This window comes from Zalophus californianus, chromosome 6 (genome assembly GCF_009762305.2).
Source record: "Zalophus californianus isolate mZalCal1 chromosome 6, mZalCal1.pri.v2, whole genome shotgun sequence".
Taxonomy (NCBI): domain Eukaryota; kingdom Metazoa; phylum Chordata; class Mammalia; order Carnivora; family Otariidae; genus Zalophus; species Zalophus californianus.
Window position 1 is genome coordinate 33,167,877 of NC_045600.1, and position 27,043 is coordinate 33,194,919.

Genomic DNA, 27,043 nt, shown 5'->3' on the forward strand with positions numbered 1-27,043 from the left:
TATTTGTAATGCCTTCTGATTACCCTGAATAAAATTCCTAAATAATACGACCTACATATACACATGTTAAAAAAATCAATATAATACCCTAAATGTAACATAAAAGAGAAATAAAGGAATAGTTAGTTATAATACAATGTCATGTATTCTAGTATGTAATTGCTTGGGGACGACTACACGGAAAACAGAAGGAAGAAGGCAGATGCTTGAGCCTGTACATAGACTCACTGAGAATATAACAGCCACAAATACCCACAGGATACAGGTGTGTTGTGTGGGTGACTCAGACACCAGGAGAGGTGCTGCTGAGGTTGACGTGATTTTCCCAGATGGTCAACCACTCTTGGTCAAGTTCCAAAGATTATGAGGTACAGTATCCCCTCGAATTGCACTGTGATGGCATTCCCAGACAATTCAGTATATGTTAAGACCATGCAAAAAATCCTCTGTGTTTATTTCAGAAAGGGAGTTTAGTTCTAGATGCAGATGATTATAAATGGGCTTTTCACTTCTGTGAATATCCAGTGGAATGTTCTAAAGTCATGTGGGAGAGTTTGTTTGTGGACTGTTGTGGGAATTCCGGGTTCCCACCTCTAAGGACCTGTAAGCACCCCCATCCACCATGGTGCTGACTGAGGCTCCCTCCAACCCTGGGGTGGCCCCATTGAGAACTACTAGTCTGGAAGTCTGGAAGAAGGACTGTGTTCCAGGTCTGGGCTCTAGCGCCTCAGTACTTGCATGACCTTAACTCCGGATGCCTGGCTTTCCTCTCTGTGAAGGGGGTTATGATGATGCATGTGTCCTGCTGGCATTCGGGATTGGGGCTCGTTGTGCTCTCCTCCATGGCCAGAGCATCCGTGTGTACCCCACAGCACTTTTCCTATCTACAAGTGCTCCCTTGCTGTGTGGTTTTTTTCTTAGCATTTCAGCCTCCTTAGGTCTCTGTTATCTAGGAAAGGAGGGAGGGAGAAGGGATACCCCCTCATCGCTACTTCTCCAGCAGCTCTTCTATCTCCATCCCTTCACAAGCAGACTTCTCAAAAGAGTTATCCTCAAGAGTCATCAGTACACACTGTCTCAGTCACCTCCTCTTGTGGTGGTTCTTCCTTACTGAATGGCCCCCAGTGGCCTCCGTGCTGCTAAATCTCTGCAGCCCGTCTGACTTGACTCTGCAGTTGACCATGGCCCCTGACACCCCCCGGCTCCCTCCTCCTGACGGGCTCCTTCCCTGGGGGTCCTCCTGCCTCCTTGGCCCTAGCTCAGACCCCTTCACAGTGCCTTGTCCTCGGCCAGCCCCGGATATCACCCCTCTCCCCTTCTCCCCAGAGCCTCGCTCTGTGTTGCTTCATTCAGCTGAGGGCCCTTGACCTGCCTCCAACCAGAGGCTGTGGGCAGCTCAGACTTGGAGCATCTGAAAGGCAGCACATAGTGGGTTGTTTCTTCCCCTCTCCTTGTATCCTCTTCTCTCAGAGAATGACACTGCTATTGCCCAAGTCAAAAGTCTAGGTGTCACCCTTGACTCCCGCCCCCTCCCTAGGAATCCCTGCCAAGTCCTATCAGTCCTGTGTGCTTTATTTTATTTTTTGAGAGAGACGGAGCACGAGGTGGGATGGAGGGGCAGAGGGGGAGGGAGAGAGAATCTTAAGCAGGCTGCTCGCGCAGTGAGGAGCCAGACTCGGGGCTCGATCTCACGAACACTGAGATCATGACCTGAGCCAAAATCAAGAGTTTCACTGACTGAGTCACCCAGGCACCCTTAGTCCTACTTTCTTAATAGAATATATATTCACTATATCTTCACTATATATATATATATATATATATATATATATATATATATCACTTATATCTTTACTGATTTGAGTTGGCTGCTCGACTCTTGTCAGCATTCAGGACTGCAACCTCTACTTACTGTCTAGGCTGGATCAAGATCTTTAGAGGTGGTCAGCACTGATGCACTTATAGTCCCATAAATAATTAAACATAAATTAATATAATTCTAAGTTCTAAGATAGAGTCATGTTTTTAGAAACAGCAAAATTTATTGGTGCACTGAAGCCACAATAGCTTCTTTCTGACTCCCCTCTCATTTTCTCTCCTTTTAAATAATTTTCTTTGGTGCCCCATCATGGCCGGCACCCTAAGCACATACATCCAGGCCAGTTGGGTGGTCCAGGCCGCGTAGAACGGTGGCTTCCTGTGGCCCAAGTAGGGCCTTGGCCTCTCCAGCCTTTGCATGTCCCTGGTGGCCCAACACAGATCCTGAGTAATTGTTTATTGAACATGTGAATGAATGCATGAATAATGAGATGAACTTTGAAAGGGCTTAAGTGAAAAGCACTGTGAGAAGTGAAAGTTACTGTTACAATTAGTTTTCTGGTGTTTGATAGTAGGATTTCCAAGATTTTATATTTCTAGTGTTTGAAAACAACCAGCCCCCCTCTTGTGCTTCAGTTTTCATACTCCAACCTCCTTAGCGCTGAGTAGTCTGCACATAAAAGATGTGAATAGGACTTCTGAATTAATAAATGAATTTGTACAATGTGATGGTTTGCTTGATTCCCTTTAGCCCACAGGGAGGCTGCTTCAAGAGACAGCGGTAACTGTGTGTTGTGACCACACCCAGCTGTGACTGACGACACCAGGGTGTGTGTGTGGGGGGGGGGGGGGAGGTTTACACTGGAGTCAGGTGGTGGCAATGGCGGTGGGCTATGGGAAATGGGGCGCACACCCTGGAAAGCCTGCGTGAGATCTCCAAAGGGAGGAATAAGGCCTACAGGCCTAAAAGTCAAGCCATATGAATAGGACTAGCCACAAAATTTGGGGGGGCTGGGAGAAGAAATACCATATAACACCTCGAAGGCTGTGGCTTAACAAATACAACCTGACTCGTTATGGTGGGCTTGTGGACAAAAGAGATGCCAAAACCTTCCCCAGAAGATACTAACTACATATAGTAAGTATAGACCCAAAGGGTGAATCAGTCCTGCCCTCTGGTATTAGTAGGGAGGCCTCCTGGAAGACTGGTGACCTTGGGGAGAGGAAGGAGTAAATGGATGGAGAAGTAAGAAAAGGGTGAGGTCGAAACTGGGGAGAAGAAATTTTGGCAGAGCTGGAAATTTTGTGCCCAATGCCAACATGTGATGACTAATGTCGTCCCTGGATTCACCCTCTATGTCTGCTCCACCCCTGCCCCACACCCTGTCTGGTGGAAGGGGCCCCCTTTGTTGTGTTTTTTTTCCCCCAAAACTTTGCATTTGGAAGTCATTTCAAATTTATAGAAAAGCTGTCAGACTAGTACAAAACACCCAATATACTCTATCCAGATTCAGTCTTTTTGACATCTGGCCTCATTTGCTTTATCACTTATGTTCCCTTTCTCTTTCCTTTTTCTGGACTATTTAAGAGAGAGTTGCCTGCATCATGGCCCTTTCTTTGCAAACCCTTCAGTGCGGGTGTTCTAAGAATAAGAATGTCATTTTATATAACCTTCAGCAAATTGAATGTTGATATGATACTTTAATCTGCTGGCGCTATTCCAGTTTTGTCAACTGACTCAATAATGTCCTTTATGGTTTTCCCCCGTCTCCAGTACAAGGTCCCTTCTGGAATCCCATACTGCATTTAGTTGTCATGTCCCTTTAGTCCCCTTGCATCTAGAACTGTTCCAGAGCCTGTCTTTGGCTTTCAGGACATTGACATTTTCGAAGAATATAGCCTTTTCCTCTGCCTTTAAAAAAAATATAGAATGTTTTTCCCTTTGGATTTTGTCTGATGTTGCCTCATGTTCAGGCACGGGGTTATACACTCCCGATGGGGACATAATGAATGACATTGCGTTCTTTTCAGTGTATTACGTCCAGAGGCACTGTCTGGCCATCTGCCCCTTATGTGTGATGTTAAGTTTGAGCTCTCGGTCAAGGTGTTGTCTAATTTCTTCACTGTGTGTTTACTAATTTTCCCTTGCTACTAATAAGCAGTCTGTGGGAAGGCACCTGAAGACCATATAAATATCCTGCTCATCAACATTTTGCCCCCTAGTTTTACCAGCCATCCTCTCTGGGTTTACAGGTATTTCTGGATCGTAGGCAAGGGGCAGGAGTTCAAAGCTGTCTGGGACCAACCCAGGTGGCCCGTTTCCAGGATCTCACCCAGGTGCTGTGCAGGTGCAGCCCTGCTGAGTAACAGCATTTCCAGAATAGTCTGCCTCTTCTACTCCCATCAGGAAGAGCAGCTCATTCGTCATTTATTCAATTGACATGTAAGCATGTTCTTGCAAAAGTGTCTCAGCTTTACTTGGGCACAGTGGGCATAAAAAGTAGGCTTGTGCCCCCTCGGTGTCTTTAAGGAGCCTAGGATAGAGTCGGGAGACAAGACTTTGACTCACTGAAAGGTAAAGGGCAAATAAGTTGTCAGCACTATCACCCCACCAGGCAGCTCAACCCGAGCTGTCCCATGTCCCTGGAGAAATAGTGCCCTTAGGAGTTTGGGGAAAAAGGGGATGAATGGGTTAAGGGGGGTGCAAGGGTCTTTCATTAAGGAGGGTAATCTTGAGTGGGCACTGAAGAACAGGCAAACATGGGGAAACAGGGAGGAGAGATAAGGGCACTCCAGGAGGGCGGCTTGTGTGCACAGAGGCGCGGAGATGGAGTGTGGATGGTGTAACTGGGGAGCAGTGAACGATGGGCCGGCCTGGATAGGGCCAAGTGTTGGCACAGTGGGCAGGATTGACTGTGCAACCAAACCTTACTGAGCACCTACCTCATGCCAGAATTTTAAAAATAACTTTTCAGTTCTCAAAGTAATACGCATTCAGTATAGGAAGTTCAGAAAAGCAGACATATATAAAGAAAAAATTTTAATGAGATTATTCTTTCATCCAGAGATAACTGGTCAACCATGGTGTATTTCCTTCACTTGTAAGGTCTTTAACATTCTTCTGGTATCAGACTTGTTTTGGTTCATGGATTCAGGAGCCTTTCTTATCCCTCAGGGGATATTAATTGTACCTTTAAAAATGTTTCATTCTGTCGACTTTATTTATTCTGTTTTCTACCTGTAACTTCTGTTCTCAAATTTGGTGCTTCTTTGACGGTTTTGGTTTTTGTCAAATGTTTGGTGAGTTATGGTTATGTGTTCCTCTCTTTGTATTGTGAGGTTTTTCAGTCACCGCTCTGCGAACCCCCCGTTCTGTGCCAGTCACTGGTTGTGGGCAGGAGGGTGGGATGTGCCCCCTGGACTAGTGTCTAGGTGTTCCTGTTGCCTCCCTGCCCCAGTGTCCAGGTGCAAACCTGGGTGGAGGGGTGGGGTAGGGGCCCGCTTGCCCAGCTGCTCCAGATCCAATCACCAACCATTCAGGGCTTCTCGTGCCCCCCCACCCCCGATGAGCTCGCTCCAAACTTGAAGCCCCCAGAGCCGCTCCCCTGACTGAGCACAGAACCCTCACCACACTTGATTGGGTTCAGATCCTAACCCAACACTTATTAGTACTCTGACTTTGGAAAAAGCTAGGTAAATCTGGGTCTTATTTATAAAGTGAGGATAATGGTCTGTATGTGAGGGTCACATGAGATCATGTGTGCAAAGTTCTTAGACTGGTGTCTGTCATAGATGTGCAGTGTATGAGCACCAGTTACTAGGATTATTATTGTGAATACTTGTTTTTATGTTTTTATTTTGGGGGTTGTGGTTTCTCCAGTTGATTTCCTTTTACTTTACCATCTTACCATCTTCAGGGAGCCCATATCATTCCTTCTTGTTTTCTGGTGCTGTAATGGATTTATTCTTCCTAGAAAATGTCTCTTCTGTCATGTTCTGTGGCCACGGGGGAGGCAGGCATATATGCCCCAGCCCTCCTGTCTTGATACAGTCATGCATTTCCTTCAAGGGCTTTTTCTCTGAGGTTGTGCGAGCGTGTTATTGTTACCTGTAATACATAGCTGGGGGCATCCCGGCCGGGGCAGGGCTCACCACCAGTTCTGGGTTACCGGATGCTGACTCTGTCCTGTGCCCGACTGGGAGGGGATGACTTCTCTTCTCAGCCTTCCTCAGGCTAGTTTGAGGCTGTCCTAATGAATGTAATGGGTCCTCTGTTTCCTTTGTCAAAAGGAATGTTAATTATTTTCAGCAGTCTAATTACGTGGCTAATGAGAGACTGACTGTGATAACATCCCTTTAATTACTCTTGCCTAAGTGCTGTGTGGAGCCATATTTTGAACATGTTGCAAGCCTCCGTGTCTTCACTCTAGATGGAGCTGTCCAGCGAGAGGCTGAGTGAGGGGTCGGGGCTGCTGGGTTTACACTCCTGGTGGCAGTGCCTGGCAGCTGCAGTGGGGACCCAGCCTGGTGTAGGGGGGCCTGCCCTCTGGGCCATCACTTAAATGAAGGGGAACGTTCGGATTGGATACGTGGAGCAGATGGAGACCGTCGCAGCTCCCTCGGAACGCCTCATTCCCATCGTCCCCCTCAGCGTCTCTGCCCTCCCGGCTCCTCTTGGCCAGGCCTCCTCACTCGTGGAGGACCTGCAACCTTGTCCTGTCCCCCATTCAGCACTTGGATACTGAGTCCCTACCGTACGCCTTGTCCAGGACAGAGGGATGCAAGGATAAGAAACTCATGGTTTGTATAATTTTCTGTGACAACATTTTATCATGCCCCTCCCTTCTTTGCCCAGGAGAAGTGCCGCCCAGCTGGGTTCTGACCCCTACCACCTCAGATTTGTCCTCTGTAGTGTGGCCTTCCTGTGGTTTTGATGTAATGTCTTTCAGTAACTGGGCCTTCGTGGGCAGACCCTTGGAGGCAGCTCTCCCAAGCCCCTGGGTGGACTTGCTGGGAGGGGCAGCTCACAAGAGACTGTCCACCGTGAGCACCCACTGTCAGCTGTGGGTGGCCTGTTGCTGTGGGTCAATGAAGCCCCCTATTTCCTGTCCGTACATCCCCATCTCTTGTGACCGTTTTAAGAGAAGAAAGTGCTGGTAAAAACCCGGGCCCTCCCATTTTCTAGCTGTTGGTGAACTTCTCTGAGCTTTGCTTGCCTCCTGAGTAAATCCGAGTTAATGTGCGCCTCACAGACTTGGGAGGGGGATCGATGTGATGGCCTGTGTGGAAACGGCCTGGCACACAGGAGGTGCCTAATAAATGGTGCGGACCTTTTAAACATTCCAAGCAGCACCCCTAGACTGAGTTATAGCCGGAGACCCAGGGGCTGGCCTCATTCACCAAGAGCCCTCTCCTGGCTCTTGGATGTAAGTCATGTAAGTCACTGTTCAGACAGCAGACAGAGACTTTCATGGAACAAGGGTTCACGGTCCCCTGCCCCCTCCATCTCACAATGGTTAACTAGGGCTGAGCCTGAGGAAGAGAGGGAGGGCAGGGGTGTCCGTTCAGATGAAACACTTGAAATGTGGCTAGTCCAACTGAGGGACAGAGTTTTTAATTTTATTCATTTTTAGGAAGTTAAAATTAAGATTTATTAAAAAAAATTTTTTTTTTTTTTAAAGTAGGCTCCACATCCAGCATGGAGCCCAACGCAGGGACCGAACTCATAAACTCTGAGATCAAGACCTGAGCTGGATCAAGAGTTGAACACTTAACTGATGGAGCCACCAGGCGCCCCTAAAATTAAATTTAAATAGCCACATGTAGCTAGTGTCTATCAATTTGGACAGTGCTGTTCTGGAGTTTGTAGAAAAACAATCTAGTTGTGTGTTACTTGTTCTTGGCTTAGGCCTCACCTCCTGGCTTCTAGTTTTCTCATGTCCTCTTTCTAGAAGATAGTCAAGGTGTGCTAGGTTGCTGGCAAGGGCCACATGAATCAAGGAGAAATGACAAAGTCTGGGCAGCATCCAGAAGGAGATTTGGAGCTTCCAAAGCTATAGACATCCCGCTGAGATGGACGCAGCCTGCTAGGCACCTGACCTATCTTATTTTCGGTTCTGCCCCTCACTGTCTGCAAGGGCAGAGCCACCACTTTGCATGGCGGCAGAGGTGGGCAGTTGGCACTCAGATACGTGATTCTCATGCCAAAGAGGTATGATCCAGTTGGGGGGAAATCACCTGCGTTAGTCAGGATTTTCTTGATTCCAAGTGACGGAAAACTGAAGCTAGCTGGACTTAAAAAGGAACATTGACTTTCTTGTTAAAGTGGAACACTCACGCTAGAGAAGGCCCTAGTAAAGTTACTTCAGTTCTTTTGATGAGAAGCAGATGGAAATTCCAGGACACAAGTCAAAAGATTTCACTTTCCCTTTCTTTGTTAATAAGGGCATTGCCAAACAGCTGACTAGACCCGCAGTTTCCAGCTCTGCCCACCAGGGGAGTCTCCAGGCCTGGGGGGCATGTTCCTTGGCAGCTGGGGCTTTGCCCTGGCCCAGCTGGCCCCGTGGAGACCACCAGATGACTTTTGCAATCAGGGGCAGGGAATGTTTGACCCCTTAATTACACCAACTTTAGCCACACTGGCCTTGCTATCTCTCAAACTTGTTTTTTTTTTTTTTTTTTTTAAAGTAGGCTCCCAACATGGAACCCAAGGTGGGGCTTGAACTCATGAGCCTAAGTCAAGGCCTGAGCTGAGATCAAGAGTCGGACACCTAACCGACTGAGCCACCCAGGCGCCCCTCAAACTTGTCTGTTAGCTCGCTCCTCCCTCAGGGTCTTTTCACTTACCGTTCCTCTGCCTGGAATGCTTTCTCCAAAGTTCTTTGACAGGCTTCTTTTGCATGTTCTTGATCTATGCTGAAATGCTACCTCCTTAGAGAAGTTTAAGACTTGCCCTCTAGCATCCAGTTTCTCTGTCCCCACTGGCCTTTCCCCTTCTTTGTGGCCTGCTATCAGACATTCCAGTATGTCAAGGAGCTTTATTGTCTGTCTCCCCCAGAGGGATGTGGGCTCCCAGGGGGCAGGAACATTGTCTTGTTCACACTCAGTTCAGTGCCTGACCTTCAGCAGGTGTTCCATCAATGTTTGTTGACCACTGGAATACAACACCTTGAATAAACAAATTAGCTTCCACAGAACCTCTTGGATGAGGTCTCTGGCTGTTTAAAAATCTCTGGGGTGGCTTGGCAGTAGAAAGCTGTGAAAAGCAGGGCACTGGGTGTCATGCTGTTCAGGGAGCCCAGGCTTATCCTCCAAAAGACCCGGAGGGCTTTTTTTCTGCCTGCATTGCTGAGGCAACAAAGGAGCAGTGTCCCATGGCTCCAAACGTGTGGGGTGGTGGCGTCACCTGTGCCACACCCTAAGGACGTGGGCAGTGATAGGGAGAGCCGGGATAAATAAGTTCCTGGTCACTTAGTTGGTGAGGCTGTGAGGCCACTGTCTGTCGCTTTCCAGCTGCCAGGAGGAGCCTTGCTGGCCTCAAGTGACCAGGATTCCAGGGCCCCTCAGCGGCCGCCTGCTGGGATCTGCCTAGGGGATTATTGATGAAGTGGGGCGGGGGCGGCAGCTCTTTACCGTAACTCGTGCCTTGCTCTGGGACAGCAGCCAGGCGGCGAATTAGGGAGCCCAGCAACTGTCCAGCCTTTCAGGCAGCAAGCGGCCCGCTACCCAGTGCCGGGGGTAGGGTGGGAGGGAAAGGGACGGGGCAACGGGGCCAGAGACCACCCTCCAGGGTGTAGGGGATGGGTGGTCTGGGTTTGTCCAGAAGGGGACATTGAGAAAGGCGCGTAAGATAGGAGGGGCTGGATGGGAGGAGGGAGGAAGGAAAGGAGGGTGACAGGACAGAGTAGCCCGCAGGTGAGACAGAGGACAGAGTGGTGAGTTGTCCGGCTGGCAGAGAAACCCAGATCCCAAAATGAGGGGGCGTGGCGTGGAAGGATGGGGGTCAAATGGAGTGTGTGGGCGGTCTGTCTCCTGTCTGCACCAACCTTCCCTATGCCAGTCAGGCCCAAGGGCCTGGGGCTCCTTGCTTCCCAAGGTGAGCTGAGCAGATGCAGGCTTTCCCCTGGGGGCATTTGGAATTCCCGTTGCATTTGTACCTTAGCATGGTCTCTCCACTTGGGAAGTTGCCAAATCCACCTGTGTTCAGGGTTGTCTTACTACAGGGCAAGTAAGAGCAGTGGTTTGGGTCTTGTGGAAGAACCAGGCACTTGAGTAATCGGAGCGCTCCCCCAGTGGGTCCTGGGGGCATTTCCTCTTTACTTCGTGGGCACCTGGGGTAGGGGAGATTTGAGGAGAGGGGAGGGTGGGGGAAGAAGGGATGGCATTTGCCTGCCACTTCCTGGCTGAGGTTCTGGGCCATGGAGATTGCGGGGAGAGTGGGGGCAGGTTTGGTTTTTAGGTTCTGGTCAGAGAAGTGGAGATTCAATCCTGCAAGCCCAGCTTACCCTAAATAGTTATAGGGGAGGGGAGAGAATGATGCAGAGGGAATTTCCTGCCAGCCGCTGATGGTTAAAACCTCTCTGGGAAACTGAATGCTCTGTGCATGAAAACTGGATGTGCCTTTGAGAGGGCCAGCACCTTGCAGAAATAACAGAATAGGCATTGTTTTTCTCTGACCCGAGCCCGAGCCTGGCCCCTTGCCCACGTAGGAGCCTGCACTTTCTCCGGGGATGCCTGGGATGCTTCCTCGGGGTGACACGTCCTCTGTATTACCCGGACCCAAGGTACCCCCTCATCTGTCCACCACCTTGCAGTCCAGGTGATGGCTTCTGGAGGTGGGAGAAGGAGAGCGAGCACCCTCCTTTCTTCCCTCATTTGCAGAGATAGACCTGCCACTGGAAACCCACATTTATGGTGCTTTGTGGGAGACAGCCCTTTCCTGACGTTGGCCTAAAGATTAGGGAAGAATGCGAGACATCCCTGTTTAGTTAATAACACTGGATAGTGCAATCACCCAAGAATTTTTGGCTGGACCCTTCTCAAGCTGGCTTGTCCATCCATCCAAAAGAAATCCCCTGGTCTTGAGGAATTCACCGTGTGGAGGGGGAACTTTTTGACAATAATAACTTTCAGATGGGACATGATGTTTCAGGGCAAAGGTGTTCAAAGTCCTGTGGGAACATCAGTGATGGACTAGCTGGGGGCTTAGGAGGATGGCCTCACAAAGGAGTGAGGAGGGAGCAGGTTCTCAGAGGAGCCCCCAGGGCTTGTCGATGAAGCTGGTTGGGCAGACTCAGGCTGACTGTTTACAAATAAGCCGCTTACAGAACCGACTAAGTAGATGGTAGTGAATGAAGCAGGCGCATGGAAAGCAGCTTGAAGGCATGCTGTGTGGGGAGAGGGGGACTCTGAAGCCCAAGGACCAGGGTTTGAGTCAAATGTATAAATTTGGCCTAATCTCTTAATGTCCTGAGAGTCAGTGTTTTCATCTCTAAAAATGGGGGGTGGGGCTGGGGTGGGCGGGGGATGATTCCTGCCCTCCCTGCAGGAGTCTTGGGAGAATCGTGAGAGATGATATACTCAAAAAAGTGTAAGTTCTGCCCACGTTAGTTGCTATAGGGGCTCTTCACACATTGCTGTGCTCCAGAAACTTCGAGCTCAGGCCCTGCAGTCCACAAAGGAGCCTCATGCCATCTACACCAGGGGCCTGCTCTCAGGGGCCAGGGAGTGTCAGAGGGGTCCAGGGACAGCTTGTGCGCTTAGAGGCAGAGGTGGGACTCCTGCTGGACGATCGCCTCCTCGTCCAGCCCCCGCTGGCTCCCTGGGGGAAGAGCCTGCAGACCAGGAAGCAGGAGGTGTCTAGTGCCAGGCCGGCCTCAGAAGGGAGCCTGTTTCTGACCGCAGTGGCTTCATCTGCAGGGGGCCCCTCAGCCAGCAGCGGGCTCCCAGGGCTGACTACAGCAAACCAGTAGGCTGTGCTACCAGGATGTGGGCTTTGGTTTCTCTTTCTCTTTTGTCTTGTGCTTGCTGATGTGGCTCACTTAGGGCCTAGGGAAAGGGAAGTGCCGGGGGTGGGATTGAACTCCTCAGGTACAGGTCATGGTGATGCTGGGGGTAGAGGGGATGTCGGACATGCCCCACTAAAGCCCTTTCCTCGAGGTAATGGGTCTGGCCAGGCAGGCTGGGAGAAGGGGGGAAGACGGACAGGTGGGGCAGGTTGAGGCTCCTGTTTGGGGAGGAGCCGGGGAGGGCCAGGCCAAGCTCAGCAGCCCATTGCACTTTGCTCTCATCCTTCACCGGTCTCAGTGCCCGGGGGGGGGGGGGGGGGGGGGGGGGGGGGGGGGGGGGGGGGGGGGGGTTGGGGGGGGTGCACCCTCCGGGGCCACAAACACATATGCATACAGTGAATTTCAAGTCCCAACTCCTGCCCTTTCACTTCTTCTCGGTGGGGATGGGGAAGCCGGTCGTGGGCACCAGCTGGGGTGGCGCCTCCACGGATAACCCTGCTTGGAGGGTGGGCAGCTTCCACCCCTGTCCCGCTGTAGGGCCGAGCCCGACCGGAGCTCTGTCCTTGGCTCGTGCAGATGGTGCTGCATCCAAGGGGTTTTCAGAGAAGCTGCAGGACCTTCACGTTAAAGTCAGAATCTTTATCAAATGGTCAAATCTTAGGGATATATTAAAAATGTGTATGTGGCCAGGGGGCATCATAAAGTCAGATTTATATCAGCTTGTGGTCGGTTATTGATGTTAACAGGAAGGGCCCTTAAACAAGGAATAGTGATAAAATAGAGTGAAATAAATATTAGGGTGGTGCGATTGTGGGGAGAGGGTCTCGCACACGTTTTGTTGGTGTGCTTGGGGAGAGGGTCTCGCACACGTTTTGTTGGTGTGTGCTTGTTTTTCTGTGTGTAGCTGCGCTCAACTCCCCAAATGCTGTGACAAATTTCCTACGTTATGTGCCTTCCTTGAGGTTCTTGACCGCGCTTGAGAGCAGATGTAGCCACTGCAGGGCGAAGGTGAGAGGTGTAATTTGAAGCTAAATGAGAAAGGCACTGGAGTCTAAAATTATACCCCCTCTCAGATTTACAAAATGTGCACACATTTACTCTTGTGCAAGAAGCCCTAAGTCCTAGCCCCATGTGCGAATTGCCTGGGATGCATCCCAGGCTGTCATTGCTGGATTAACCAGACCTGAGCAAGCAGGACAGCACAGAGGAGATAGTAGGTTCCAAGAGAGGGGCTCAGTGGCCTGGGGCGGGATGCCTGCCTGGTGCTGAGCCCCGAGCCTGGGCAATTGTAGTGTTTGCCTTGAGGCTTCCCTCTCCCCCTGGCCTGGTGGGCAGCAGAAGGTAATGAACGCCTCCTTTTTTTATTCCCAGGGACACATGGAAGCCTCCGGCCCACCAGCCAAGGATCAGCTGAGCCCTGGGGCTGATGCTTGCCCCCACTGCTGAGAATGGTACCGAGGCCAGCCAGGCACCAGGACAAAGGTTAACCCGGGACACTCCTGCACAGCGATCCTGATGTCTGTCTGAGCCGTGCACTCAGAGGTCTGATAAGTGAGTATGTGACAGGCTCCGCAGGATCACCAGCCCTCCCTGCCGCAGGGGCAAGGACCCAGGTTTGGAGGTTCTAGTTCTGAGCCTGTATTCTGTCCGAGGGCCTGTCACAGGGGCTGTAGTTTCCGGGGTAGGAGGGGAGTGCCCGGCAGGTTCAGGTCATTCAGCATGCTAGAGACATCTTAGAGCCACATGGTCTCTGAAATATGTGCCCGACCCCAGATGGGCTGAATGAGTGATGTCAGGACACCCAGCACATGGGAGATGACCATCTTCCCACATTCCCCTTTCTTATCTGTAGGCTCGTGGATGCTTACCTCTGTGCATTGAGAACTGTATCTCATCTGGGATTCCAGGACTTTGCCCAGAGCCATGAGCAGTTCACATGGCTTGGGGAGAGCAATCCAGGGCACTGGGAGGAAGTGGGATTTGTGGTGCCTTAGTTGCTAGAGAGGTGGCCACCAGGGGGGCAAGAGGAGCAAGTCTTCTGCTGCTTTTGGCTTGTGGAGGGTCTCCTCTTAAGGCTAGACAAGCTGCATGTAGAACGCCTCCCCCTCACCCCCTGACCCTGGAGTCTCACCTGTCCTCATGTGGCCTTTCTTTCCAGCCTTGGCCTCTGGCTTTTCCTTGATGGTGCTTTAAAACATGATGATTGGCTGCTTTCCCCAAGTCCCAGAGGTCTCTCTAGCCTGAAGGCTGTTGTCTGCATAAGGCAGACAGTCCCACTGTGGGTCAGGGACCAGCCAGCAGAGAACTCGCCTGGAAGACAAGGAAGGAGAGCTGGTGCTTTTGCACTCTTGATAGGACCAAATTGTTTGGGAGCTGCTGGGCTTGGTCCCTGGGGACCGGGAACCTTAGATTCCAGGCAGGAGCTTGCAGGGGAAGGAGAAGGGCAACTAGGTAATTCTCAGCTTTAGTAGAACTTGCCGGTTGACAGTTTAACACTCAGCGCTAGCATCTATGTTTCCCTCAGCCTGGGCTTGCAAAATCAGTTTGTGGTTGGAGGGCCTTTGAAGTCGTGCGTTGTTGGGGTGATTTGTAGCCCGGGAGGTGTGCACCTGAATTGCGGGGGTGGGGTGAGGGTGCAGAGATGGCCACAGAGACCATGGCGGGTACCCGGTGACTCAGACCAGAGACCAGCTCCCCACATCACGCAGAATTCCCCCAGGGTCAGGTCTCCACCATCGGCCTTAGGACTGTTGTACCCTCTGGTCCAGTGACCCCACTCCTGGAATTATTCATTAAGAAATCTTCTTTTGGAAATAGTCCCAGAGAAGAAAAGAGCTGAATTCTTTTGTTAGAGGCATAAAAACATGTTTCTTGTGGTGTCATGGTAATAGTGGAAACGGGAAACAATTGCTCTCTTTTTGTTGGAACAGCTAGGTTAAGGAAATTATAATTTTCCACCTGGTGGAATATCACACCGGCATTGTAATAGTGAGAACATAGGCAATACAACAACTTGGAAAAATGATTATGATATACTAAGTGAAAATGTCAGGTTACAGGATAAGTACATTAAGGTAACTTGTAAAGTAAACACATGAGAAATATGGCCAGAGAGAAATGATGGTGGCTGCTAGCCTGGTGGGATTAGGAATTCCTTTTCTTTCTATGATGCATGGATTTGCTTCTTGTGAAACTGAATGTAATCTGGATGAATACACAACACACATTAACAGTGACTTTTTCTAAGAGGTGGGGGTGATGGGGGGCTTTTGCTCTCCAGGTCATTCTTTTCTGTGATGTTTAAATTTTAGGTGTGAGCACATGTTACTTTTATAATCAGGAAATGTTAGAATTAAAATTTTAAAAAGACCATATTTCCCAAGAAAAGAGAAGAGAGAAAGGCTGAGGCAGCTAGTTGTTTATACGTGCCCTCATCAGTGTTTATACCTGCCCTGTGTGGGTCCATTCATGCTCTCATTCATTCATTCATTCATTCATGCCCCAGGTATTAGTAGGTCTTATTGCCAGGCACTCTTCTATGCACTGGGTACCTGGCACTGAACAAGACAGAGCCCCTGCCCTCCTGGAACATTCATTCTAGTTGGGGGAGATAGACAACAGACAAGGAGCAAAATACCAGAAAGTGAAAGTGCTGTGAGGACCGAAACTGGATGATGTCAGTGATGGGGAGGCTATTTTGGATTGGAGACTTGGAGAAGGTCTCAGGGGTGACGGGTTGAGCTGAAATCTGAATAACAATAGAGAGGCAGCTTGTGGGGGGCGGTGAGCAGGGGGGGGCAACACAAAGGATGCCCAGCCTGAGGCCCCCACCTGCCGCCGGGTGCCCTTCCCGGCCTGAGCCCTGGTGAACCTCTGTGCCAAGGTGACTCTGTTCCCCAGGCCCACTTGCCCCCCTGTGCCTGCCAGCTAGGATTTCCTTAGCATCGGAGGCCTTCTAAAATCCTCTCCAGCCTGCTGATGCTCCAGGTGCCGGGCCTCTCTGGGCAGTGTGATGCTGGTCTCTGCTCTTGGCTGGCATGTGCATGGCAGGACTGGGCCTTCTGAGATTCCCAGCCACATTGGGGCGGGCTGGTGGTCAGGGAGGCTCTGGGTAACCTGTGTTCTGGTGAAAGTTCTTTGAATGGCACCTGCCTTGAGGCCCTCAGCAGTGGCTGCCACCGTGGTCCTATGAGGGTCAGCTATGACCCTGGAGGACCATTGTGTGGGTCTTGCCAGAACTCAGTCTTAGAAAGAACTTGGCCTCTCAGAATAGGCTGAGAGCCTTCAATAGCTCTGACACCAGGTCTGAGCTTCCCTGATGATCTATCTAGAAGCTCATGTCCTTCTTGCTTCCTGTTGTCTCTCCATATACCATACTAGCCTTCTAGAAGCAGAAACTCAGAAAAAGGTGGTGCCCACAGAGGAGCCTGTAGTCAGCTTCAAGGGCAGTGCAGGGTGCTGAGAAGGCTCTGGAGCCAGACTTGCTGGCTTTGAATCCCAGCTCTGCCTTTTATAGCTGTAATTACTCAGCCTCTCTCTTCCTCAGTTGCCCTGTCTATAAAATAGGCCTGAGTATTATCTGAGTTAATACATGGTAAGCGCTGGGAAGAGTGCCCCTATTATTCCTGTGACTTGGGAGGTGGAGGGAGGACCATCCCTGGGGACTTTCCTGGGGGATGCCCATAGCAAGAATGGGTGGAACTCTGTGGCATCTGGGCTAGCCAGTGACCACAGGTGCTTAGCTCCACTTGCTTCCCTTCTGGCCCTGAAGCAAGCCCATGTGCTCCTCCCAACCCCACCCCGCCCCCAACCCGACAACCACCGAGGAAGCTCAGGACAGTTTCAGACCTTCCATCTTTCACCCAGATGTTAGGGCAGCTGCGCACACCCCTCTTTGATTCCACTCACCTCCAGTACAGAGCCTGCCAGGAGACTGGACTCAGAGTCCCCCCACTGCCTTGCCCTCAGGGGCCCCCTAAGGGGGCTGTGCAGCTCCCCAGAGCATGGAACTGAAGCAATTTTGGTGCCTGGGGATGGGGAAGTAAATGAGGTGAAAGAAGGCAGGCCTGCGTCGTCTAGTTGCAGAGAAGAGGAATTCCGATTTTCTAGCAAGATGCTCCTCTGGACAGAAGTTCCCAGGGTCCATTGTGTTGTGGCACCTTAGCTTCCTGGGACAAGATGGGAGTTTGGGGTAGTACCAAAGGCAATCATCTCATTTGGTTTTGCCTCCAGCCTGTCTTGGACTTTTATGGTGTTCTCTTCGTCCCTCTCCACTTGCTCTGCTCTCTGCCTAAGGAATAGCTCAGCAGGTTCCAGGAGCTGGTGAGATCCTCTTAGGGAGCAAGACTCAGAACCCCTCCCCCCCCAGATCACCTGTCATCTGTCCCCCTGGAGGGGCAGTGCCCTGCTCTGACAAGTCGCCTTTGCTGGAACTCCGTGTTCACAGGCCCTTTTATCAGCAAGTATGAGGGCTCTTGGACTTGAGTGTTGTTCCCCAGTATCCTGCTTGTGAAACCGTCCCCAGCTCTCCAAATTCTTTTCTCCTGTTTTCATCCTTGCGCATGCTCTCCTCTTTACTTCACCTTGAGTTTTCTTTCCCCGGCTGTCCTCTCTCTGTGTCATGGTCCTCGGGATGGTTGCGTTTGTCCAGGGAGCTGTTGGTTCTTCCTGATGCAGGCCTTTGCAGGGCTTTGATCCCAGTTCGGAGCAAGGAGGTACTGGGAGGGTCTGGAGCAAAGGGTTCAGGTTGGGGGAGGCCTGGCCGGGGCCAGGGGAGGGTGGGGGAGCTTGTCCAACTCAGAGTTTAAACACTCCTGTGAGTGGTGAGCATGGGTTCAGGGAGTGGAGTTTTGTGAAAATCCAGCCAAGTCAGTGCGGCCTCTCATGAGTGTCTACACCACCCCAGTGTGAGTGGCCATCCTGGCTCTTGACAACGGTCTCATGTCCCTTTTCTCTGTCTTCGCTCCCATCTCCCGGCCCCAGTCAGGACTTCCAGCTTCCCCTGTCTGTCTCGTTTGGAGTAGGCGTGTTGCCCTGGCACAACCCCTCGGACGTGGGCCTGACCTTGCCTGGGTATGCTTCCCCTCTGCCTACCCCCTGTTCTCCCAGGGACGGAAGATTCCAGAAATGGAATCCTATCCTTGGGCTCACCCTGTTCTTTCTCCCCCATATTCTCTTCTGTTCCACAGCTTGCCCTCCTTCACCCTTTAACAGCGGCTCCTTCCATCTTGCTTCTGTTCATAGGGTTTGGAAGTCCAGCTCTTCCAAGTCCCCCCGCTCCAGGGGGCTGACTGGAGCCCCTGAGTGGTTACTGACTGGGAAACCATCCTCGGCCATGTCTAGAGACGAGCCCGCGAGGCAAGGGGAGCAGGGTTTTAAAGTCAGCATTCAGGTGGGGGCTGACCCGAGCAGTCCACTAGTTCCGTCAGGCCGCCGCACAGGATGAACGGGGAGCTCGCCTTGCCTCTCCTCAGCTCAGTCCTCTGTTCTCCCATGGGGTGTATGTGCAGTTATTGGTTTCACGGGGTTGCTTGGCTGCTGGGTTGTGCTCTGGGTGGAGGTGAAGACCTGACCTGCTCAGTAAGGAAGGCTGCTAGTGAAAGCAGGGGCAGAATGACCCAGCCTCAGGGAGGAGGTGGTGCTCAAAGCAGGAGAAGCTGACCAGGAAGCCTGGCTCTGTGCCACAAATGCAGTCACCCTCTCTTGAGCATTTGCTGTCATCTTAGTGGTGTCCATCTGTTAGCTCATTTATCCTTACAAGTAACCCCCAGAAGTAGTTACTCTTATTATTCTCACTTCACCTATAAGAAAAGTGAGGCACCGAAAGGTCAGGTAACACGCCTTACATCCTACAGGTGAAGGGTACCAGGAAACCAGAAAGGAAAAGGCAAGGGGGAGAGACCAGGAATTTAGGACCCGGAGCCTCTGAGTTTAAACCACTTCATGCTATTCAAACCCGTGAATCATGGTTTGTCGTTGGTGATGGCTCAGGAGGGAAGGACCTGCATGAGCTTTATAGGACATCAGGTTTCCTTAGCTTCCTTTGTCTGGTGAATTTGTTGAGCATCTTCTATATATAGTACACAAAGATGATTAATACACAGTCATACAACAAATGTTTTTAAGATGCAATTTTTTTTAAAGATTTCTTTTTTTTTTAAGATTTTATTTATTTATTTATTTGACAGAGAGAGACACAGCGAGAGAGGGAACACAAGCGGGGAGTGGGAGAGGGAGGAGCAGGGAGCCCGACTGGGGGGGCTCGATCCCAGGACCCTGGGATCAAGATGTGAGCCAAAGGCAGATGCTTAACGACCGAGCCACCCAGGCGCCCCTTTAAGATACAATTTTATTTTTATAAAAGTTTAGACAAACTTATTAGAAAAAGGTTTTAGATTATACAGAGAAGTTTAAAGAAGGAAATAAAAAGCACTTGTGATGTCACCATCCAGAGATGATGATGGCTAATTTTTTTGTACATTTGTATGTATGTATGCTTTTGCAAAATCAAAACCATATTAATTATTCAGTTTTGAATCCTGCTTTTCTCTCTCTTACTGTATTAAACGTCATCAAGTGGCCACTAGTGCAAAGCAGAGTGCGAACTGTTGTCACAGAAGTGAACTGGGAGCAGAGGTGGGCAAACAGGGCAGCCGAGGAGGATTATGGGCCAGGGGCTGGGGACGGAGGGGGCAGTAGCAGTTGGGAAGGGAACTCCAGGTAGCAAACACAGTAATGCAAAGATCCAGAGCACACGATCTGAGGCAGAGGTGTCCTCACAAAGGGCTTTGCCAGCCATCCCTGGGGTTCGAGCCTTCCTGAGTGGATGGTAAGGACACACTAGGGGGCCTTACGTGGGGGGGGAAGCATCGGATTTGTGTTTTAGAAGGACTGCTGTTTCTACACACTCTTCCTTTGAGTGATGAGTGAATTGGAAAGGAAAAGGCCGGGGCGGGGGGGAGACCAGCTGCCGATGACGGGGGGCATCCGGTAAGGGATGGGACGGCTTGAAGCAGAGCAGCAGCAATGAGAAAGGGGAGTCAAGAAGAAGGGATGATTTCAAACATGGTTACGTGGTAGAAAAGGACAGGAGGTAATGGCTGACTTGGCGGCGGCGCCGTGGGACTTGCTAGGACCAGTAAGATGTTCCTGGGCACGACTTAACCAGAGTCTTGAAAAGCATGGCACAGTAGGGCCTGCTTGTCCATGTGCCTCTGCCCCCGGCCACGAGAAAGCGTGCCGGGCACGAAAGACAGGTAGATCAGAGCCACCCCAGCCAAGGGCAGGATAGAGCTCCCAGATGCCCAGCGGTCTCGTGATCGAGGCCAGCCAGGATCCACCAACCCACAGACACACAGGCTGTAATAATAAATGAGAGCTGATTTAAGCTGCTGAGTTTTGGAATGCTCTGTTATGTAGCAGTGATGAACTGATTAAGAAAGGTCTTTTTTAGTTGAATGCTGTGTGCCAGGCACTGTTCTAGGCACTGGGGATGCAGTGCTGAACCAGACAGACAAGGTCCTTATTCTCAGGGAGCTCATGTTTGGGTGGGGATGCGGCAGAGGAAGCTAGAATGACCCCAGGGCTCTGGCTACTCACTGGGTGCAGGGTGGGGTCACAGGAGGAAGACGAGTTTTGCGGAAAAGATACTGAGTTTGAGGTGCCGATAGGACGCTTAGGTGGAGGTGTTCAGGAAGGAGAGGGTACGTAGGTGTCAGACACAGGCGAGATGTCTGGATGGGGACTGGACATTATCAACATAATGAAACAGGAAATCATCTGGACCGAAGCGAGACAGAGTAAGTGCTCTGTCTCTTCAGGGGAGGAAGGGCTGTGGCGGTGGGGATGAAGAGGATTTGATTCTGAAGGTCACCTGGAAGTTGGGTTTGTACTTGGAGACGGTGAGAGGAGAGACACAGGAAACATACGGACAGCACCTGCAGAGGCAGGAGGGAAAACCAGGAGAGCCAGCTAGTGAGGAGAAGGCTGAAAAAGTAGGCTGGAGTGAGTTCCTGGAGAGTCTTGAGTGCCAGGCCAAGGGTGCTGTGGTGTTTCCTTAGGACACGGGGGGGCCACTGAACGCTTTTGAGGAGGGGAGTGCTACTAGGCACGCATGTCTACAAGCTGGGCAATAGTGGGCAGTGGGATGAGTGCTGAAATAGAAATCAGGAGATGTGGATTCTAGGCTCAGCATATCCATTCCCCGGCCCTGAGATATGGGGCAAACCCACTTCTCTCAGAGCCCCAACTATCTCTCTGAAAAAATGGGAGCAAAACTACCTGCCCTTCTTCACATGAATCTTAATTTTGTAAGAACCAATGACAAAAATGTGAACGAAAGTGTCTGGAAGACCACAAAGCGATGCACCAGGGCTTGTATTTTTGTGACGAGGTTTGCTTTAGCTGAAAGATGAGGCTGGGATTCCCAGACAGACGGGCAGACTGCAGATGCCTCCTGTTAACCTCCGTCCCCTCTCCCACCTTGACAGAGGTGTCCAGCCTGGGGTGCACTGGGATTCGTGTTTTCATGCTCTGCCTTCCCATTCCTGATGCTGCCCTGAACCCTCCCCCCTGCCCCCCATAAACCCGCATCATTTAGAGAGCGCCTGCCCTGGAGAGGCCTGTGCCAAGGCTGCAGAACAGAGGAGTGAGAAAGAGGCACTGCCCTCAGGGAGGACACAGGCTAGCGAGGTGGATCAAGAGGGCATGTGCCTTCTAACAGGAAACAGGGTGGCGTTGGATAAAGGGGCCAAGGGAGTCATCCAGACAGTCACTGATGGAGGGCAAGGAAAAGCAGCGAGGTGTGTGGGCCAGGCCAGCCTTCAGGGAAGCAGCTTGGGGCCTTAAAGCCCAGGGGGGCTAAAGAGAGGAGGGGAAGGGAATAAGAAGGAGAGAGGAGGACTCTCTCCTCTGTCAGCCCACTGGTTTCCTCTCAACATTGAAACCAAACACCCAAACCCGCTTAATGGAGCAGTTAAAGACAAATGTGACCACAACGAGCTGCCACTTTACACCCATTAGGGTGGCCATCATCAAAAAACCCAGAAAATAACAAGTGCTGACAAGGATGTGGAGAAATTGGAAGTCTTGTGCCTTGCTGATGGGAATGTAAAATGGTGCGGCTGCCGTGGAAAACAGCAAGGCTGTTCCTCAGAAAACAAACATGGAATCACCATGTGATCCAACAGTGCTACTCCTGGATATAAATCCAAAAGAATGGAAAGCAGAGACTAGAACAGATATTTGTACACCCATGTTCATAGCAGCAGTGTTCACAATAGCCAAAAGGTAGAAACAAACCATTCATGGACAGATGGATAAATCAAATGTGCTATAGATAGACAGATGGATTGATCACAAAGGAATGAATATTACTGAGCCTTAAAAGGTGAAGGATATTCTGACACAGGCTACAACATGAATGAACCTTGCAGGCACTGTGCTCAGTGAAAGAAACCAGTCACCAAAGGACAAATACTGTGTGATTCCACTTATAAAGTAACTAGAGTAGTCACATTCAGAGAGACAGAAAGTCAAATGGGGGGTTGCCATGGGCTGGGGAGGAGGTGGGGAGGTAGTGTTTAATGGGTATGGAATTTCAGTTTGGGATGACGAAAAAGTTTTGGAGATGGACGATGGGGACAGTTGCACAATAGTGTGAATGTACTTAATGCCACTGAACTATACACTTAATGGGCTAACATGGTAAATGTTAGTATATGTTAACACACAGACAGACACACAGACACACACACAAGACAAATGTGATAGGTGGCTTAGAAAGATGAGTGAGGTGGAGTTGTTTGAGAAGAAGTGGAGGAAGGGATGGTGACCCCCGTGGAGGGGCCTGATGAGAAATCAGCTGGCAGCCTAGAAATGGAGGTGTCTGGTGGGTCAGGACAGCCAACTCTTCCATTCGACCACAGATAATCCAAAAAAAAGTCTAGGCTGTGTAGGAGACCCCTCCTTCCAAGTAGCGTTTGAGTGGAGTTGGTCAGAGGAAGCCAGTGGGACTTTGAAGTTTCCTCCCTTCCTTTCTCATGCCCACCTGGCTAAGGTAAGGAAGAGGGAATAAAGTAATGAACAGGAAATAGGGTCAAGAATAGGGCCGGTCACCAAAGAGAACGGCAGAGGCAGGTTTGGAATGCCCTGGAGCCTGGTCCCGGCAGAGACTTGGGCTGGGCTTGGGAGGCCAGGAGGGGCCCCCTCCCTCCCTCCCTCCCTCACTCACCTGTCTCCTCTGTGTCCCAGCAGCCCGCTCGGCAACATGGCGTCCGCCGAGCCCCTGACGGCGCTGTCCCGCTGGTACCTGTATGCCATCCACGGCTACTTCTGCGAGGTGATGTTCACGGCGGCCTGGGAGTTTGTGCTGAACTTTAACTGGAAGTTCCCGGGGGTCACGAGCGTGTGGGCACTCTTCATCTACGGCACCTCCATCCTCATCGTGGAGCGCATGTACCTGCGCCTGCGGGGCCGCTGCCCGCTGCTTTTGCGCTGCCTCATCTACACGCTCTGGACCTACCTATGGGAGTTCACCACCGGCCTCATCCTGCGCCAGTTCAACGCCTGCCCCTGGGACTATTCCCAGTTCGACTTTGACTTCATGGGCCTCATCACCCTGGAGTACGCCGTGCCCTGGTTCTGCGGGTCCCTCATCATGGAGAAGTTCATCATCCGCAACACCCTCCGCCTCCGCTTTGACAAGGACGCCGAGCCTGGGGAGCCCGGTGGTCCCCTGGCCCTGGCCAACGGCCACGTCAAGACAGACTGAATGGGGCTGGTGGGTGGGGCCCGGGGCTCTCTCATGGACCCAGTGGACAGAGGTACCAAGCTGGTGGGGTTACATCTTCTGAACAGCACAAGCCCTGGCCGGGGACCGGCCTCAGCCCCCTAGGGCCCACACATACGCGACGACCCCCCTCACCCCAGCACCCTCCGCGGGGGGCGGGGCCGGGTGTGTGCGGGGGTGGGGTGGAGGCAGCAGAGGGACTCTGGGAAAGGTCTGTGGATCTCTGCGCGGCTCAGAGGCTGGTGGCTGGAGGCCTGTGGCTAAGCAGCGGCTGGACACCCCCCCCCCCCCGGGTGATTTTGGAAGTAGCAGGCCCTGTCCTGGCTAAGGGGCCCTGAGAACGGGGCAGAAGGTGGGAGGCGAGGCCTGAGGAGGCTTTGAGCTGCTGCGTGGCCTCCTCCCTCTCACCTGGTTTAGGTGGGCTTTGGCTGGTTCCTTAGGCAATATTCAGGTGCTTGCTTGCAACCAATACCTCCCCGGGGGGCCTGCTGAGCTGCAGCCTAAGGAGAGACTGGGCAGCCGGGAGGCTGCTTGGCGGCAGTGCTGGTGTGCAAGGGCTGGAGGCCTTCCCTTGGCTCCTCTCCCCTCCCCCAGGGCTCTGTCGCTCCCTTGGCCTTCAGGGGGCCCCGCTGGTGCTGGATTCCCACCAACCTTGGGCTTTTGGAGGTTTCAATCCCTGTGTGTTCGGTGGCGTTTCCCCCTTTTCTCTCTTATTTTCAAGGTCTTTACCACTAGCAGCCCCTTTATCCATGTCAGTCACCACACCCGCCCCCTTCCCCAACTCCCTGGCCAACACAGCAGCTGCCAGAGATGGACCCTGAGGCGGACCCTGCCCCCCCTCTTGCGACCTTCCCTCCACTCTGTCTGCTGCCTGATGACTAGGAAGTCCCCTTTCACACCTCCCCACCTGTCTGGCGGGCTGTGGCAGTGCCCCCTCCCCATAGTGGCCCAGCTGAAATGGGATGATACCCTCCCCTACACAGTCAGGCCAAGATGCACTCCCTCAGATCCACAGTGTGGACCCAGAGACAAATCAGTTTAGTGGAGTTGAGGTGGGGGCAAAGGGAGAAAGCATTCGGTTTCTCTTCAAGCCAGTCAGAGTCAATAGAGCTTTCTAGGGGATGGAGGGGCCGGCATCCAGTGTTGGAGACCCATGGAGGATGAGTGAGAGAGAAAAAGAAAACAGTCTTTCAGCTTTGGGAGGGTCTTTGGAGCATCCTTAGTGGGAAGGGATCAGCTGGTCCTGCCATAGCCCCAGGCCCTGCAGCAAAACCCCCTCGGGGCTACCCCCCATCCCACCCCTCCCAAGCAAGGCTCACCCTTTGAGCTTACTCCTTAAACAGTATTGACCCTGCCGTGTTCACGGGCGTTGTCATCTTGGTTATCCCCCACTCCTCTGTGATGGGTCCATTGCTGGCAGTGGACAGGTGAAGTCCTCACTCCAGCCCACTTCTGGCTCTGCCCCCACTCCTCAGAATGCAGCCTATGCCATGGTACATGGTTTCATCTTGACCACACTGGGACTCTTAAGTAGAAATTAGCCTTTCCCTTTTTATAGATCATTAAAAAATGATAATACCACCTGTGGACAGAAGCTCCTCTTCCTTGCTCTGCTGCTCCACCTAGACTGTGCAGATAGCACCAGCCAGGGTGTGAGCCAGGGCCGGTGGGCTGGGGATGGGCAGGATTGGGAGAAAGGCTAGGAGACTCTGCCTTTGACAGGGTTGTTTTGTGCAGTTGACCCTGTCCAGGACAGGATGAAGGGCATTTCCCAGCCTGTGTGTCCTGGCCAGGCTCCTCAAATCCAGGAATGAACTACATTCTGCAGGGGCCAGACCTACCTTCGATTTTACTGTGGCCCCAATTCCAGGGCTTTGGGGCATCCAGGGATTCGGGTTTCCAGAGGAAAGGTATTGTCTGGATTCTCTGTCCCCTCTGGGAAATTATTTCCTTGGCCCTGTCCCCAAACTCTGTGATATCTTACTTTTCTGGACCCCAGCACCCTTCCGGGCCCCACATGTGGGCCCCTAGATGACACCACCCACCTTTGACCTCCCCTCCCATGATCGAATCTGTGGTCAGCTTGTTGATGTCTGCCAGCATAGGGCCTCCATGATTCTCAGCCAGAGCAAGCCCCTCTATGGCCCTTCAGGTCTGGCCACTCCAGATGTTGCCACATGGGCATTCCCTGGCACCATCTTTTCTCTGGGCCCTACAGACTCCCAAGGACGGGAGGTCCTGTGGTGAACCTGCCTGCCTGATACAAGCAGAGTGCTGTTTCTCTGCTTCATCCAGGTGCCCCGTGGCTCCTTCTGTCCCTCAGAGGGCCCAGAGTCCCCAGCAAAGGGAGGCAGCAATCCAGGGCTTGAGCTCAGGGTCTGCAGGCTCAGAATTCGCCAGGGGTAGCCCAGACTTCAACACTTGCTTGTTTGGGCATCTTCCCTTAGTGAAGGCCCTCATCCCTTAGTGCCCGGGCACCCTAGCTCTGCCAAGCCTTGGGGGCGCTGGCAGGAAGAGTCTGCTGACTGTGAACCTCTGGTGTCCTGGATCTCTCTCCACGGGCCATGGCAGCATTTCTGAGTCACTTATGGATGGCCACATGCTGCCCCGCATGGTTGAAGCGCTTCTGAGGTCTGCTAGGCATGCTGTCCCCTGTGCCCTGTCTCCCCTGTTGCCAGTGAGTCACAATGGCCTGTGCTTCTCTACAGCAATAATACACAGGGAGTGCCCACGAAATCGCCTTGTCCTAGCCCCTCACTCTCTGCATGGGTCTCCTCGGGGAGGCAGTGCTGAGGGGGTCAGTTCCCGAGAACCTGCATTTATGAAGCTCTGGGCCGTGCAGACACCATCATGGGGGGTGCAGAAAGGAGAGATGCCCGGCCCCCGAGCTATGGCTAAGGCAGGGAGGGTACCTTCCACCCTGAGGCCACCCCAGACCCGGAGGAGCTGCGCGTCCCGGCACTCCCACTTCGAAGTGGGCGGGACTATCTCCCAACTGCCGCAGCTCTTCGAAAGGACACGTGACTGGTTTGTGCGCCCATCGCCTGCTCCGTCTCCATCCGTCTCTTTGTCTCTTCCTTTTCACATTCGTGCACATCAAATATACTGGTGTTTGTGTTCCAGCACTGGCTCTGATCCATCTCTGTTTCTTCTATTTTGGAGCCCCTTTTCTAGGGGCTGCTGGAGGACAAGCCCTTCACATCGTGTTGGGCTGCTGATGTAAACCAAGAGGACTGTGGGTGGAGCCACCCCGTGGGGAGGGCAGGTGGTACTCCCTGACAGTCCTTTTCACCGTCTCTGCTCTCCCCAGTAACCAGAATTCTCCACCTAACCCCCCCACTCCTCACCACTAACTTGATCTGGTCCATAATCTTACTTTGGTCCTAGGCTGCAAAGCCAATGGGGAGGCCTGGGCAGCTATCCAGACTGG

At 51.9% G+C, this 27,043-nt stretch overlaps 1 protein-coding gene across 14 annotated transcripts in view; it reads left to right on the forward strand.

The window, feature by feature from the left end:
• Positions 1 to 26,735, forward strand: part of TMEM229B (transmembrane protein 229B) — a 38,909-nt gene extending 12,174 nt beyond the window's left edge. For 7 of the 14 annotated variants that reach the window (XM_027572029.2, XM_027572034.2, XM_027572026.2 and 4 more), the window contains 2 exons: positions 13,197 to 13,376; positions 23,079 to 26,735. In XM_027572029.2, the coding sequence (XP_027427830.1) occupies positions 23,092 to 23,595 (504 nt within the window). In that variant the 5' untranslated portion in view covers positions 13,197 to 13,376; positions 23,079 to 23,091 and the 3' untranslated portion in view covers positions 23,596 to 26,735. Of the gene's footprint in view, positions 1 to 11,851; positions 11,977 to 12,809; positions 12,834 to 13,196; positions 13,377 to 17,454; positions 17,540 to 23,075 lie in introns of those variants that run through there. The other 7 variants (XM_027572023.2, XM_027572024.2, XM_027572025.2 and 4 more) reach the window with 5 other exon arrangements.
• Positions 26,736 to 27,043: the final 308 nt, after the last annotated feature.